This window comes from Callionymus lyra, chromosome 2 (assembly GCF_982586985.1).
Source record: "Callionymus lyra chromosome 2, fCalLyr1.hap1.1, whole genome shotgun sequence".
NCBI classification, from domain to species: Eukaryota; Metazoa; Chordata; class Actinopteri; order Syngnathiformes; family Callionymidae; genus Callionymus; species Callionymus lyra.
Window position 1 is genome coordinate 27740229 of NC_141819.1, and position 16931 is coordinate 27757159.

At 39.1% G+C, this 16931-nt stretch overlaps 1 protein-coding gene across 1 annotated transcript in view; it reads right to left on the bottom strand.

The window, feature by feature from the left end:
• Nucleotides 1-6464: 6464 nt before the first annotated feature.
• Nucleotides 6465-16931, bottom strand: part of gabrg3 (gamma-aminobutyric acid type A receptor subunit gamma3) — a 30487-nt gene continuing 20020 nt past the window's right edge. The window contains exons 4-9 of the mRNA XM_087784433.1: nt 14351-14571; nt 12752-12834; nt 11026-11163; nt 10594-10746; nt 8344-8537; nt 6465-7016 (exon numbers count right to left, since the gene is read on the bottom strand). Of these exons, the coding sequence (XP_087640559.1) occupies nt 6738-7016; nt 8344-8537; nt 10594-10746; nt 11026-11163; nt 12752-12834; nt 14351-14571 (1068 nt within the window). The 3' untranslated portion in view covers nt 6465-6737. The remainder of the gene's footprint in view (nt 7017-8343; nt 8538-10593; nt 10747-11025; nt 11164-12751; nt 12835-14350; nt 14572-16931) is intronic.

A 16931-nucleotide genomic window follows, 5' to 3' on the forward strand; every position in this document is an offset into this window, starting at 1 on the left:
GCAGCTCGACCACCTACGGCGCCCCAAGAGGCTGTTTGAAGAAGTGCGTTTTTAAATACTTCAGAATCACGTCGCACTCGTCCTCGCTCTGTAAAGACCTTCAAGCTGGAACAGACAAGCAGGCGAATCGTTCTTCACGTACGTCGAGTTAAAGTTGTCGTAACAACCAACGGCTGCCACTCAAGGGACACGTTCAAGAAAGACAACATTGAAATCGTGTCTGGAGGGTCATCAGCTCGGGTCCCTCGTGAGCTCACCATACGGTTCAAGCCGCCCTAGTGAAAGGGATTTTATAACAAACACGAGTTGTTGGCAGGAGCTTCACAGCAACAGCCCCTTTATTGTGGATCTGAAATTACAATATGTTTTTATATTGAATTAACTTAATCGAGTGACTATTATCCAAACATTGTATTCTTGCCACCGTGCACAGATCTAGAGTAGACTCTTGATTCAGTCAAACTGTCGGACACCCGCCGTCGTGTTCGACACTCGGACTTGTATTTATTGTACAAATGTATGAGAGACGCAGATTAATAAAGTTTTTTTCAACTACACATGAAGTGCCGTTTGTTTCATTGCTTACTCACTCACTGAAGCTCACTGGGTTCTTCAAACTGTCGCTTTCATCTACACCTGTGTCGCTTTCGCCTGGTCTGTCATTGATCCTCAACAGGTTCATTAATCAATCACCTTTATTTATAAAGCACTTTAAAAACCACAACAGTCAATACAAAGTGCTGTACTATGACATGAAAGTGATTTGATCAGTTGATTTGTTTCTGCTCAGAAGCTCTCGTGAGGGTTAAAGCTGACACTTCATCAGGAGAGGATCATAACAGTCTGATCCTCTTTAAATAAAACACAGAAACAAGCCTGAATTACTCAACTAGGGCTGAAGATGAATGAGTTATTGTTGGACCTTCAAACACTTGTGTTTTTGTGTCTGGTTGTCTGTCTTTTGCGTGACCTATCCAGAATAAGTCTGAATAATTGGACGAAGATGAATTGTTTCTTTGCCGTGCAGTACAAACGGAGGTTTTAAATGTAATTTCAGATGGTCAGAAATCAGACTTGCATTCAGAAAGGCTCCTTGTTTTCCTCAATTTCTAGTTCATTTTATTGTCTGGTATTACTAAAGGTGCATTTGTTTGGACAAATTTAATCATAAATATCTCCTAAGAGAAAATATCCTGAAAAGTTGTGTTTTCTTGATAACTACTTGAATTCTTGCATCATAGCAATCACATTGTACTGACAAGAACACTTCTAAGTCACATGATATGCACATACTTACAAATACAGCTGAATACAAATTGTTTAAAAAAACAATAATGCTTAAATCTTTTATAAAACAACTGGAGCTGCTTAATCGAATCTACTCTTACTCGTCTCTTAGTTACACTTAGAGGACGTGATCTTCGTCACAAAAACAAACCAATTTGAAAAGATGTTGTTCATCTCCACACCAGCATCACCTGATGTGTTGTTCTCTTCCATCACCATCTGGTTCTTTGCTGCATAACTCATCAACTAAGAGTAAATGTGTTAATCCTGTAAAACAGACACACACACACACAGACACACACACACACACACACACACACACACACACACACACACGTTAATCCAACTCACAAACAAAACAAGTTTAAACTCAAACACTATTTTTAAAGTGAGAAACTTTTGTGCTGAATAATGTATTTTATTATTTTATTGTTTCAAAGAAAGCTGAATACATCTAATTACATCAGAAAACTGTCAGTTTATTTCTTTGGTTGTCATTTCTACCCAACATCTAACGCATCTAAAGCCACATCGTTGCACAAAAAAAATGTTGACGGCTTTTTAAGGGAATAATAATGGAGTAAGAGGATTATGAGAAAACAGGAGAGAAAGGCTGAAAATTCCCCCATTTTTTTTTTGCTCACATCTTGACTGACTGAGTGGTATTTGTAGTCCCTGCTCTTTGCAGTGCCCTTTAAAGAGTCCATCTGCGGAGCTGTGTTTCCACCACAGTCATTAGCTGTTCAGCGGAAGCAGCTGACATTTGCTTTCTGTTAAACGCCAGACTTTGATGGAGAGAATCCTCGTTGTGTCTTCTCCGAGGTGTAAAATCCAGACATGGATGGAGCGAGATATGTAGAGGGAAAAATGCTCCACAGACGGTTCTATAAAGGCTTGTTGATTTTCAGCGACGGCGCTGAGACGAGCCACCGCTTGTTTCTGAGTCGGACACAAAAGCTCCGTGACCTGCGGGTCGTGGTCTCACACCTCCGGTCCGGTCTTCCTCTTCAGCGAGACGGACGGGTGATAATGAGCTGTCATATCATCTTCTATTCTTCCTCTCGTTACGCTTCAGCACTACCCTCCGCTGAGAGGAACTTGACCAAAAAAAAAGAATACAACATTTGCATATCTCTCAAAGAAACGCATGTCATCTGTGAATGGCTCTTTGTTGGTCGACATGTAGGAGATAATTGCAGCAACAGGAAATGAGGCCATTTGGCATCGACTTAATTGGATTTCTTATCAAGGTTTTGTGTGGGAGTTGAAAAAAAAAAGAAGCTACAGGTCACAGTTGTGAAGTCATGAGGCGAGGCAGGGCAAACTTTCAGAGGCTGCACTCAATAAGTTTGTCTTTTTAAAATGTCATGTCTAAAAAAAGAAAGAAGCTTTTAGTTGCCTCTGGACATGATCAGTTATCAATTTAAGAATTTAAATCTGATCCTTTCTGGGAAGATGCTGCGGAGAATCAACAAAATATATATACATTTTAAATGTTTTACCTCCTTAATGAGTAGCTCTAATACAATTGTAAGCTTATCCCAGCTACCAAGGGAAAGTGGCGGGGGATACTCTGAACACACCTAAAGGCTCAAATATCCTACTGTGGGATGAAGCAGAGTCCCATCATGGGATGTGTTACCTTGGGCTGGAAGTGAACCAACAACCTTCTAACAGTGTGGACAGGAAGAGCTTGCGATATTTACCCAGAGTACTTCCTGACTGTGTAGCATTTTTAGCATTCAAGCTTCTGCTACAAACAAGCTTAAAATACAGACTCGTTTTGGTTCTTCTCGTCGAGGCTTCAATACAAGATTGACGACACAGACGAGCAGTATGGAGGTATTTGGATGTTTTTAAGTGTCTTTTTGGACGAATATGAACCTGAGCTCCAGTCGCTACGTTAAAATGAACATGTTAGTCTATAACTCTAAAAATGAACGCATTACTCTGAAAATAATCCCAACCCTTTGTAGACATGACGGTGAATAGAGTCTATTTTATTTTTAATTTAACTAACATTTATATTTATGCATTCAGCAGACACACAACAATTTTTAACCCATTCACGCACAAAATAACACACTGATGGGAGTAGGCCGTGACGCAGCGTGGACGCTCACCTTCAGGATCAATCAGGGTAAGTTTATTTAAGTGTAATTATTGTAATTGTCTGTCAATCACCATCTGATAAATGTTGTTAATTTTATTGTTATTGTCTGTCAATCACCATCTGATAAATGTTGTTAATTTTATTGTTATTGTCTGTCAATCACATCTGATAACTGTTGTTATTTTTATTGTTATTGTCTATCAATCACCATCTGATGTATTTATTTGATTGTTACTCTTATCATGTGTTACATCACCCTCTCCACGGACCCTCAGAAAACGATCTTGACCTCATTCCTAGTGATTCGAATGACAGTTAAAATTCCTTGAGTTTCTGCTCAAGCTGCTGCTGTTCCGGTCAAAATAAGATGACGCAGCATCAGGAAGACGAGTCTGAATGACACTTAAGCCTCAAAGTTGCCGAACGTAAGTCCAGTCTCCGAGCGAGTGTCTTTGCAGTGACACTAATTTTGACGTGAGATTGATTAAAGCGATCAGCTTTATTCAAGGACAGCTGTCCAGATGGCAGAACATCTGGTGAGTTGGGTCCAAGAGACGCAGCATGTAAACGGTGAGAGAGACTTTTTTTTTGTTCATGATTAAAAACCTGAATATATGACTGAGTATCAATGAAGCCGTATTTGTCTCGGCCCTGTGGAAGATTAATTTCCTGGCTTGTTATGGAGGATTTCTCCGGCGCCGAGCAATAATTAGACTGTGAGAAAGTGAGGAAGGAAAGACGGGGATTATTCCACACCTTCTCCTCCCCTTCTCCAGCTGCTCCCAGGGAACCCGAAGACTCGCAGCAATCGTTGTAATCAACGAACGTAACTTCCCACAATCCCCACTTTAGTCTGCAGCACAACAACAACTCGCCTTCTCCCACGACAACACGCCAAACTTCCTCAACTCTATGAATAAACAGCAGCTTATACACTTGAGGGAAGACGGCCATGAAGAGATGTTTATCAGATGTCATGTCTATCTATGAACAGTTTTACCACTGACATCTTTAATGATGATGATGATGCAACTTCATGCCACAGGTTAACACATGAGTGATGACACTTTGAAACTCAATTATATCAACAACAGACGTACGTGTTTGTTCATTTTTTTTTTTAAATAGGGTTAAATATTTAAAAGCACATACTTCAAACTCAAAATGCGAGGGCCAAATGTAGCCCTCTAAGTTACTTGATGCGGAATGAAGTTTACAAAAAGTAAATTATTGTTAATTTTGTGACCTAGGAAGGTGTTTAAGTAAGCTAAAGTAAGATAAGGAACCGATATTATTGATGTCTACAACTATACAGAGACTTCTTATAGCTAGTTTTAAAGAAACAAAATTTGTTTGAGAAACGATAACAAACAAAGATAATTAAAGGGCAATAATTAATATGTTGATTTAAGTGTCCTTAATAGATGTTGGACTCTATTGTATCATCAGTATGTGTCTGTTTGTACAAAACTATTTTTTCATTTAAATATTAGAAAATTTGCTTAAGCCCCGCCCACTGAAAACACTTTGTTTTTGTGGAGATGAAATCTTGTTTATCATAACCACGCCCACTCTGCTGTGATTGGTCAAATGTTGAGGTTCATCACCTCGTGTCATCAATCCCGGAAGTCTCCACCTCCAAGGGAATCGTTGAATAAACAAAGCAGGGCGTGATTACAACTGGATGAGTGAAGACCATTATTAGGTCATATTAGACTCCGCTCTCGTAACTTCTCGTTCGCCGAGAATTCAGAAGGGCGAGAACTTTATAAAGTTATACGTTCAAAACACGGTCATGATGAGAAACTTACTGCATCTTGGAGAGACTTCAACAACTTTGAAACATGTGAGTGAGTCAGGAGAGTTTGACATTAGTTGCCCTTTAAGAACAATATAGCCTCCAAAATATGTGAGATTGAGTTTGACAGGCCTGTTTTAAATGATGATGGATATGATTGGATTTAAAGCAAGCCTTGTCAAGTTCTGATTCAGTTTGGTAAAAAAATTTGAAGAACAAAAAAACAATTGATTCTTAAGGCAAGTGCCCTCTAAGTTTATTCAAGTGACAACACTTATATAAAGTATATCTTTTACCAGGAAACTTACCTGCATGTTGATAAAATGAAGACGGGTCCAAATGCAGCGGAACAATGGTCTTACTTGTCAAGTCAATCTAGATCCGAAATCCTGCGACAATTTGCCAATCAGAACCCAGACGGTAGATTGACGTGTTGGTCAGAGCGAATCAACGTGGAGGACAAACTATGATCCAAAATATTCCGTCCATCACAACAGGAAGAGAAACGATCTTGACTGGATGTGAGCCAGGTGAGTTGTGACATTCATTTCTTGTTCTCCTGGTACTTTGGCTTTTTTTATTAGCTCTTAAACTATTTGAAGTGTCACTTTCAGTGTGTCACGCACACACTAAAATATGTGTTAACATTTGTGTGTGTGCCCTGCAGCACCCATGATCCTGATCCCAGGTAACAAATCACAGGTTTGTCCTTCAAGGAGAACAACGAAGTGAGTCATGTAGTCAATTTAAAAAAAAACTATTTTCTGAGCCAGTTCAATTCAATTTATTTTCCTTTTACCTTCTGTTTGAATTCTTATTTACTGTTTGCATTTCGGCCCCGGCGTGATGGAGAGAGTTTGCTTGTGGGGAATGAATAAGTATTTGTGCTGACGCAGCAAAAAAAACAACACACAAAGTTTAGAATTTTTGTAAACTGACCAAGTTTAATCAGAAAGATCTCGCCTGGTATCAGAGCTTCAACCGTTTCTGATAATTCATCTGTCATTGCTCATCGCTCAAGAGTAGCTACAAGTGTCACACACACACACACACACTCACACACACACACACAAACACACACCTGACATAGCAGTTCTAGTACACATAAATAAACCTCTATTTTTCTTCTAAAACCAATGATCCAGTTATTACAAAATATACCAGCCTAGAATAGTTAGTCCCCGTCAGTGTTGTTAAAGGTTCTCGAACAATAAGAAAAAAGCTTCATCACTCTCAGCTGTGGGACGTGTCAAAAGTCATGAACTAAAAAGGTTTGGTCAGATATTGAAAAGCCGCCAGCATCAAAGGCCGTCTGAGCTAGAAACAGTGAATCCCTGATTGTTATTGATGATAGCATCTACCCCTCCCGAGGAAGGCACTATGGATGGTCTGAGTGTCCTTGGTTTCTCCTCTACCGTCAGATAAAAAGAGGTGACGTACATTCCGACAATAGCTTCTTCTCCGCCGCTCTGCGGGAGGTTTTGTTTTCTGGGGAAAAGAGCTTCTCGTGAGGTCCGGCGTTCCTGCTGCGACGCCGTGCTAAAGGTAGAGGTAGCCCACCCAGTAGACCACGTTGAAGAGCAGGAAGGAGGTGGGGAAGAAGACTCTGGAGTAGGCGTCCAGTTCGAGTAAATCAATGTGGACGCGTCCTCGTCTCCAGCCTCCGTCCTTGCACTCCTCGTAGCAGCAGAAGAAGCTCTGGCAGTCTTTGCCGTCCAGACACTCGAAGACGCCGTCGTCCTCGAAGTCCTGCCAGTACATGGAGTTGTTGAGGGCGATCATGGACGGGTGTCGCCTCGTGTCCAGCACCGAGTAGTTCTAGGAAGATATAGAGACGAGCAGGAGTGAGGGAAGTTGATGACGACAACACTAGACACACACTGTATTCAATAGACACTCGGTCCCAGGAAACGAGCACTTGGGTCTGATGGAAAATGCAGGTCATCCATTATCTCTCAGCAAAGCCCCCTCAGAGTGATCCTAACACAGAATACCTTCTTCTGTCCTGTTCTAGCTGAGAGGATTCTTTATCTCCTGTGATTAGAAACCTGAAGAAGCTTCTTGTGCAGGTCACATACAAGTCACCCAACTTAAAATGTATGTAACGAGAGTCTTGTTCATTTGTCTCTTACATCTTATTATAGTTTAATTTAAGAACTGATATCTAGACATGTTTTCTTGATAATAACCACAAGTTCTACCATCTGTAGTTATAGACCTTTAAGACATCCAATGGTTTCTCTTGTGTCTGCTAATAACACGGTACACACAGGTGTTATCTTGATTGATAACCCTAGATTTCAGACGAATTATGATTTTTTTAAATGTTTTAAAATCTTTTGCTTCCATTTGTCAAAGATCCAAAACAGTTTCTCTACTTGCCGAGATAAATCCCTTCCACGTCACGGGAGTGACACATAAAGAAGCTGATTAGACGTCATGATTATGGAACAATTATTGAAAACTCTAAAGTGCCAAAGATTGTCGAGGGAGTGAACAACCGACACGTTAGTAGTAGTTTGTGAACAATATTTTACAGAAAAATGCTTCATGTTTCATTTTTCATGTATAAAATATAACGTCTATATTTGAGTTCAGATGATGAAAAATGGGGCCAAAAACAAAAGTGTTGTGTTCATATTTTTCTTCAGTATAAATTGTAGGCGTATATTTCTATAATTTTAAAAATAACTACTTTAAGTAAATTTGCTGTGACATGGCAGGAAACCACTAATCAATCCTGCATGATTTGTACTTTTTTACGTTTATTACTGAGGTATTTAAAACCATGTGCTCATTGCAAATGTCTTTATAAAACAAAGCATACTGTTAAATAAATAAACTGAATTGGGATTCCATGTGTCAGCTGGGACTCACACTCAGTCAGAACTATATTAAAAATCAGTTTGCAAACCCAAAACACGTTCCAAATGATGGTAAAAACATGATTATAGGGAAACAATTTTCTGTTTTAAAAATGTTTTTAGCGAGTTCTGAAGCACGGCGCATGAGCAGCAGCTGCTAGCAGCCACACAGTAAATGACAAAACCTTAATAAACTCAAAAAGACATCAAACTTCCTGAAAATGTATTTTCACCACATTTTAAACACACGATTTGTCCAGTTAAAGACGAAGGCGTCCTACCCGTCTCTTGATGCAAGTGTGTCTGCGAGTGCTGTAGGAGTAGTAGTTCAAGGTGGCGTACTCCATCAGGGCAGCGAAGACGAAGAGGAAACAGACGGTGACGAACAGGTCCATGGCTGTGACGTACGACACTCTGGGCAGGGAGGTCCGGGCCACAGAACTGAGGGTGGTCATGGTCAGGACCGTGGTGATACCTGGACAGGAGGATTTAGATTTAGAATTTAGCTCTAGACTGGTCAGTGACGGTGGACACCGTAGAGGTTGTTTGGAGATGGTGGTGCTCCTGTGAGATGTTTTATATGAAACCACCTCATTCTGCTCTTCTCGCCTCAGAGTGCTCGCATTAACATGAACCACCATCTCATTTGTTCTGTGTCAAAAGGTCTCTGTGCTTTTAAGGCTTCAGTTTTCCTGTTGAACTTCCATACGTCAGACGCAAGAGCAAAATGTACGAATGGAAAAGCATCTGTTAAAAACAACAGGTTATTTCTGGTCCTGCCCTCCTCACAGGTGTCCTACATGCTACTGCTCCCATTTCTCAGACTCACAACTGTGGCTATGGCAACAACAAGAATATAACAGATTTATTTTTTTTTCTTTCTTTTAACAGTATATTTATTTAGGTATCATATAAAAAGAACATAGTTTACAATAATCAATATTAATTTCCCCCCACAAACCAGCATAAATAGTAATAATAATAGCAATAATAAATAGAAATAATAATTATATACATACTTGGTAAAAACTTTGAAAATTTGAAATGTTCAAATGCTCTTTGCTGGTATGGACGCCCCGAATTTGAACGAGTGGAATAAGGAGATATGGAGATGACGTCAAACTTAACTATTTAAAGAAACTATTGTACTAACATATTGTTATAAAAAATTGTGTAGTACAGTAGACGTATGCAGAAGGACTACACTACCTCCAAGAAACCTTTGAAGTGAAGAATTGATGTAGACTTCATAGGACACTGTTATACCTGCATTTGTGGTGAATTTAAAAGGCTTATACATTTTCAATATTGAATTTAAAAGGCTATGAATTTATAAATATTGAACCTAGAAAGAAAATTGAACTATTGAGATTAACATATCAAACTAAATGTGTGTAAAAAATGTTGAATTCATTCAAAAAATATTCAAATTATTGAATACAATTTTTCCAAAAAAGAATGTTACAATATCTAAAATGTTACATTCAACCATATTATGATGGCACTGATATACTTCCAAAATATTATTTGTTCTTTTTTATCTAGTTTTGCCTGTGAGATCTGTAGATGGAAAAAAGATTCATTGGTTTGGTGAACTTTAGGCAACTATATTCTGGCCTCCCTAAAAAGCTACGACACTACTAAGTTGTCGCCAAATTGTGAGGGTTTTTTAGAGCGAGATTAGTGTTTTCACATGCTTCTTACTTAGTTATATATATATATATATATATATATATATATATTATAAACTCCAAAAGAGACACTGAACAAGAGCTCTTAGAGATACCAAAAAAAACACAGCTCCCCTAAAGGGGACATGTCCACGTAAGAGTGTACATATGGTCTGGTGCAGGGGTCCCCAACGCCCCCCAACGCCCCCCAACGGACCGGTATAAGGTCGGCATTATATCCACGGACCAACCTTCAGATAAAAACAGTAAAAATAAATCTAATAGAGTTTGTGGTTCACTTATTTTAACTAGAACAGGTTCATATTTGAAATAAACTTAAACAAGCGTCTAGATGTGCTACTTTTACTATGCAGAGAAATACCATCTTTTTGTCAAAACAAACATTTCAGACAGTAATAATCAATTCATAAATTGTTATTCTTTTGCTGCGATCTGCTTACAAATGTCTCATGGAAACGTAACTGGTCCCTGGAGCCCTGATCTAGGAAACACCCACGTTAGCAAAAACAGCAGGCTAATAATGAACTTTCCCTTATCTTAACTCCCGGAAATACTTATTTTGTTAATTATTATCTTGAACTCAAATGTTGAGCAAACATCGTCCTCCTCGTAACTAATGGAAGTCTTTGTGAAAATGAGGATAACCAAAAAAAGATTAAAAAGCCAGTTACCTTGACTAACATGTTCCACAGGACGACCACAAACAGAGAGCGTGTGGAAATAAGGGACAGAGCAAAATAAAACAAAAGAAGCAAATGAGGAACTCAACAGATTCATGCAGGACAAAAAATGCGGCGACAAAGAAAACGAAAAAAACACTTCCAACATCAGGAACTTTACCTAAAGCAGTTCTGGCCGGGGTGGCGTCCTTCTTGATCCAGAAGGAGACCCAGGAAAGGACGACGGTGAGGATGCACGGGATGTACGTCTGGATGGTGAAGTAGCCCATTCTCCTGCTCAAGTCGAAGTACACCGTCATCACCACGTAGTCCCCTTTCAATCACACAAAAACACATGATGATGTTGTTCAACATCTTTTTAGGGGAAAAAGACAAGTAGTCAAAGCACTAACGGTGGTCCAGAGAAAAGATTTATTGATATTCAACTCAAGGAATCAAACACGATGCACATCAAGTAAACATTTTGTAACTGACCTTGTAAAAGCCAGATCAACACAAAGGATCACATGTAACACGAGCTGCCACTGTTGTCTTTTATCGTCTTACCCAACGTCTGGGATGTGATTGACAAGGTGGAAAAACATGCTCTCACCTGCGATGGTCTTTATGATGTCGCTGGTGTTCCTCAGACCCATGAAGTCAAACTGGTAAAGGCGCCAGGACTTTTGGTCGGCCGCCTCCACAGAGTTCTTCCTCCACCTGTAAATCATCTCGTCTCGCGGGTATCCATCTGCAATTACACGGCGAGTGTGGGAACCTCGGCGCGACACGGCACATCCTAATGATGGATATCCTGGGTCGGCCCGGGACCCCGGGGCCACCCAGAGCATTAGTCCTGGCCGACTAATGAAAGACATTCTGAATTGAAGACGGAGGCAGGAGGAAGGTGGATGAAACTTGAGGCTCTGCTTCAATAATCCATCTTAATGTAGGTCGTGACCTTCACGTGATCAACAAACCGTCCACTTTACAATCAATTCTCTGAGGTTAATGACAGATAATGATTCCATCAGACCTTTCTTTAGCAGGACACTCACCTACGCTGCAGCAATTTAAAGCTGATTATGTTTCTATTAAGGAAAACAAGAAGTGTGAGGAGACTTAAGTGTTTGCAAACGCGTCTGAAATGTATATTAACTTTGCTCATGGTTTGCTGATGATGCAATGATGTAAACACAGACTCACACAAGGGACCGAGTGATTTTAATGTTTACCATCTGGATCCGTCACTCCTTAAAGTGTAAGTGCAAACTTTATGTTTCAATTCTTGGATGATAAATCTTGGTTTACTATCTGTGTTTTTTGTTTGTTTCAGTATATTTTTCATTTAGTGACATTAGCACTTTTATGGTAAATTATATCAACGTAAACATAAATCTGTTTTGACTCCATTTTTTGAACTTTTTAACTTAATTGTGTAACAATGCATCAAAGTGATAAATTTGTTTTGTTGTCTTGCCTCATGATACCTTGTTTTCTAAGGAAACAACCATACATTGTGAAAAAGTCCACCTTCACTCATCGAGTGCGATTGTAATTGTGATAATTGGTCTGGACAGTCTTTTTTTCCCCAATCATTTGAACATTGATGATTTGATTGATTTGATTGATTGAGGGTTTAAGTAGGGGAACCATATAGACCAGCACTATTAAAAGAGGTTTCAATTGAACCTGGATCTGAGGTTCTGTTTCCACAACATGCTATCAAGGCTTATCACACTTTGTCCTCAAGGACACGTCAAAGGATAAAAGATGTGTCACGAAGTCTTAAGGGTAATCTCAAGCATACTTCACAAGTAAGTTTGGCAACTTGTTTTATTTTATTTTTGACTCGTCTTTGTCGCCGCATTCTTCAGCCAAGTCTCAAAGCAGATTCATTCGACCTGACCTGCTGCTGATGTTCAGCATTTGTTCAAAGCGTGTCTCGAGTTTGTCGGTAAAGGAAGTGAACAGAGTAACAATAAGTCTTTATCTTTATTCTCAGACACCTGTCCATCATTCTGTTCGCTATACTGTATACCAAGCTTAATCCAAACAGTCCTGACCTTTACGACTACACTGACAACCAAACACACACACACACACACACACACACACACATTCAATCTACAGTCACGGAGCACTTTGGAAAATCAATATTATTTCTGTGCAAAAATGAAACTTTTATTTGATTTAAAAAAAAAAAATTCCAATTTGAATTTCAGTTTCATAACCTCCTTGTTTTCTTTCTTACATTCTGTGTTTCCCAAATATAATCCTCCTCTTCTTCCTCAAGCGAACAACACAGCATCATAGGTGTTGACAGGAAGTGTACTCACAGCTGGAGAAGATGAGAGGACACGAGTGCTCGTCCATGGGGAAGTTGTGCAGCTGCAACTGGCACTCAGCGTTTATTGTCAACCTGCCAGAACATTTAACAAACGTGAGTTTTCCTTTTCGACTGTTGTGTTTTCACGTCACAACATTTCAGTTATGGAATCACCTCGAATGATCATCTCTAGAACAAAAACAACAACATTGTGATTCAGTAAACATTCTCTGGACGTGACCTCTGTGATTTGTGGACCCTTTGCTTCCTCTCTTAACCCCAAAATATCTTCATTTGAAGATTAGAATTTCAGCTACTTAATTTAAAACTGTTATCTTTACTATCATGAGGTTTTTGTTATATTTAAATGATACAAAAGCATTTACACTTAAAACAACTTAGTCACTATTCTGAGGCAATGTATTTATATTAATTGATAAAGAATTTGATTTGTCGTTTTAACAGGTGTGAGAATAAAGGTGAATAAGTTGAAAATGTAAATTATCTTAGAAAAAAGGAAATTAATCACTTAAAGCCCATTTCAATTAAAATCAAAACTCCGTTATAAAATTTCCTGATACTGGAATATCTCTCTTGTGTAAAAAAGAATCTGTCCGACAAAGTAACGGCGAAAAAATATAAACAAGGCAAAATGGCCGACGATAGCAGAGTGAGTGAAAGTTCACTTACAGAAAAAACGCCTTTCCTTTGAAGGAAAGAACTTTTCTTTTAGCACGAGTCGACTGCATAACGTTGATGCTCCGATATCAGGAAATGTCATCTCTGTTTACTTCTGCCACATCAATTAATTTCCAGGCGACATTTCATTGTCTTTTTCTCTCCTCCCTTGGACGGATATGAGCCCTCAAAGTCTGAGAGCTCTTGAATGGTCCGTATCAATAAAGTCTCATCTCCGCTTTGTTCATCTGACTTTTTATTTTCTCAGGCTTTGGTGAAAAATTTGTCTAATCCCTGCCTCACACATCCCTGACTTTCATGTAGAGAGATATGCATCAAATTGAAGGAGAAAAAAATACATTTAAAAACAGGCCTGAACATATTTTTAATACTAATAATGTCCCCTCACTGGATCTACAGGACCCATTTGCACTGCAACAGTAAACAACAACTATCAATGTTATTGGCGATTTCAGTCATATTTTTTTCAGAATGAACTGATAATTGATTCTGTTAGTGCTTGTTGACGTTCTCTGTTGTTGAGAAACTACGTTTTCTGAAATCCTGGCAAATGAGAGGTTACAAGAGTGAAGACCATTATGATGTAATAATGGCTGATTAGTGGAGCGAAAAGATCCATCCATCCATCCATCCATCCATCCATCCATCCATCCATCCATCCATCCATCCATCCATCCATCCATCCATCCATCCATCCATCCATCCATCCATCCATCCATCCATCCATCCATCCAACAGATTAGTTGCATTTAAAGATGGAGGGATGGAAAGATGAAAAGAGAAGAGATAAAGTTGTGTAAACCATTACTTATTATTATACCATTATAGCACTAATTCTGTCACTTTGATCATGATTTGTTCCAGAAATGATCAGCTGTTGAACAGAAGTACCTGTACTTCCGGCTCTCACCTCAGCGTATAGAGGATCTTCCCATCGTTCCATATTCTCAGCAGCTGGTTCGGCACCGTGATCCAGTGGGCGTCAGCATTCTTGGAGTTCCTAAAGATGGTGTCCGGGAGCCAGATGAGGCCCACCATGTTGCTGTTCAAGGTCAGTATTTTCATGGTGCTGTTGAATCTGAGGCGGCTGTCCGTCCACGTCTGGGCAAAGATGATGTCGATCTGATATTCCTGAAAAAGAGAAACGGAGAAATCATCTTTCCGCGCAGCTCTGAGGAGATGGATGATGTTTCGGCAGCAGGTGCCACCATTTTCCTCGCGCCAGGTCGTTTATCTTCTCTCGGGATAACTGGTTTGTTGGCGCTCCTCACCTGGCGCCCCTCCCTGACCTGCTGATCTCACCGTTGTGCTGACACCAGACCCCCTGTGGCTCACTACATCTGGGCCTGTCGACTCCTCCACTCATGCTCAATATCTTCTTCCACGGGCAAGTTATGAAGTAAAACATTTTTTTATTGGCTCTGACGGGTATAAATATATCAGATAAATGTACAGGCTGTCTTAGGCGGAATAATAATTCATATAAATTAAAATAAATGGGTTAAAAATGATTTCAAAATCAACTGGATGGTTTACTAGATCTTCAAGTCAACACTGTGGTTCTCTGTCAATGTTTTCCTTCACTGAGCTACACACTGTTGTGTAGCACGGACTACATTAGTAACCACTGACTCATATGGCAGCCATTGGTTTCAAAGAAAAATACACTAAATGGAAAAAACAAAGCTTTGTTAACCTCCTGCAGCGCTCAGACAAACATTCGCTCTACCATTTAATTTAGAACTTTAAAGTATACCATTTGTTTGTTTGTGATCATTTATTTAACAAGACTTTTAATAGATACTCTTTAAGAGGTGAATTCAAGTAAAAGTTTATTAAATAAATCATGATCTGACTTCATTCATACTTAATGTATTCATTAATATACAGTTTAACATAAATATCAATATGTTTATTTTTTTCTTAACAAATACAAAGTGTCAAGGAAGCTGTTTCTCAAGTAAATACAGGAACTAAAGAAACCAACATAACTTTTTATTTAGTCCCAACATTATGCCTCGTGGATAAAAATGAATAATAGAAAATATTTGGATGAATAAAATGCTGTCGGGATCAAATTGAGATCTTTTTTATTTATTTAAAAAAACACATCTTTAATCATGTCTGATGCGCTCAAATGTCAGAGATGTCGGATTAAGGCCACAATCATAAAGAGGTTAGAAGAGATGGAATTTAAAGTGACTCTACATGTGATGTGACCCAGAATATTATTAAATTGTACACCATTCTACTGACGGGAAACACAATCTACACATAAATAACTGTTTGGATTGATTTTGTTTGGTGTCAAAAGCAACAATGTCGTGACTGCATTATGTTATTGATCCAGGTTATGATGAATGAAGTCGTAGATCTCCTTGTGATCGGAGCACTGGAGGGAGAACAGTAATAATAACTACATTAACAGGCTAAGGTACGTCGAGACGTGCAGCTGAGAGAGCTGGTGTGTAGCTGCAGGAACATCCCAGAGAGTCATACACTCTATCTCATATCACTAATCACCTATCAGGCCTTGAGTTTGGCACGGTTTCTAAAAATGAATATAAAACATTTAACATTAAAAAAAAAGGCTTTTGATGTCAAAAGAATCCATGAGTAAAAAGAAAAGACTACAAAGTGAATCTGCTCCCTGAGAAGTACTTCTCTACTTTGGGTTGAGCTGGATGAAGTCCTGGTAAGATGTCAAAGTTCACATTCATCCCACAATAAAAACAGTTTGTCAACTTTTGATCTAATTGGTAGATGGATTTTAAAGAGCTGTCACTCAAGAAGGACAACAACTCACATAGCCAAGGACAATTCAAAGTCATAAACCTTTGTAGGTTTTATGGTGGGAGGAAAACCAGAGTCCCCCGATTAAACCCACACAAGCACCTTTTTATACTTAAAAAAAACTTTGTGGATAGTTATTTAGCAAACTCACCATGTTGGTTTACAATTATGATTCAATCTTTGGCAGTTTATTTTGCTGCAAAAACCTGTAGTACAATAATTGACTGACTAGGCTGGGGGCTGGACCTATCCCAGTTTAATGGGGCGAGAGGCGGGGGACACCCTGGACAGGACTCCAGTCTGTCACAAGGCACACCAAGACACAACCAGTCACACACACACTCATAACTTCAGCAAATTTCGCCAAGTTCTGGATCAACCTCTGTCGTTGACCTATATTTCACGCAATCACCTTGTTTGATAATTACAGGTTTGGTAAAGTTTTCGTCTCTCACGCATGTATGAATTGTTCATATGATTAATCTGAATCAAAACTTTTGATGAACATTAATTGGGTTTCTTTAACGTATCAGTAGATGTTTGCTCAAGCTTGCTGCAGCAGGCAGGAGAGCAAGTAGAGCACAGACGACCTGTAGAGTGAACTATGTGAGATGAGTTCAAATAAACAATCCTGTTTTTTTTACACAAAGCATCTCTTATTTACTGTATATTTTTTAATCATGGACTGTTAGGTTGAT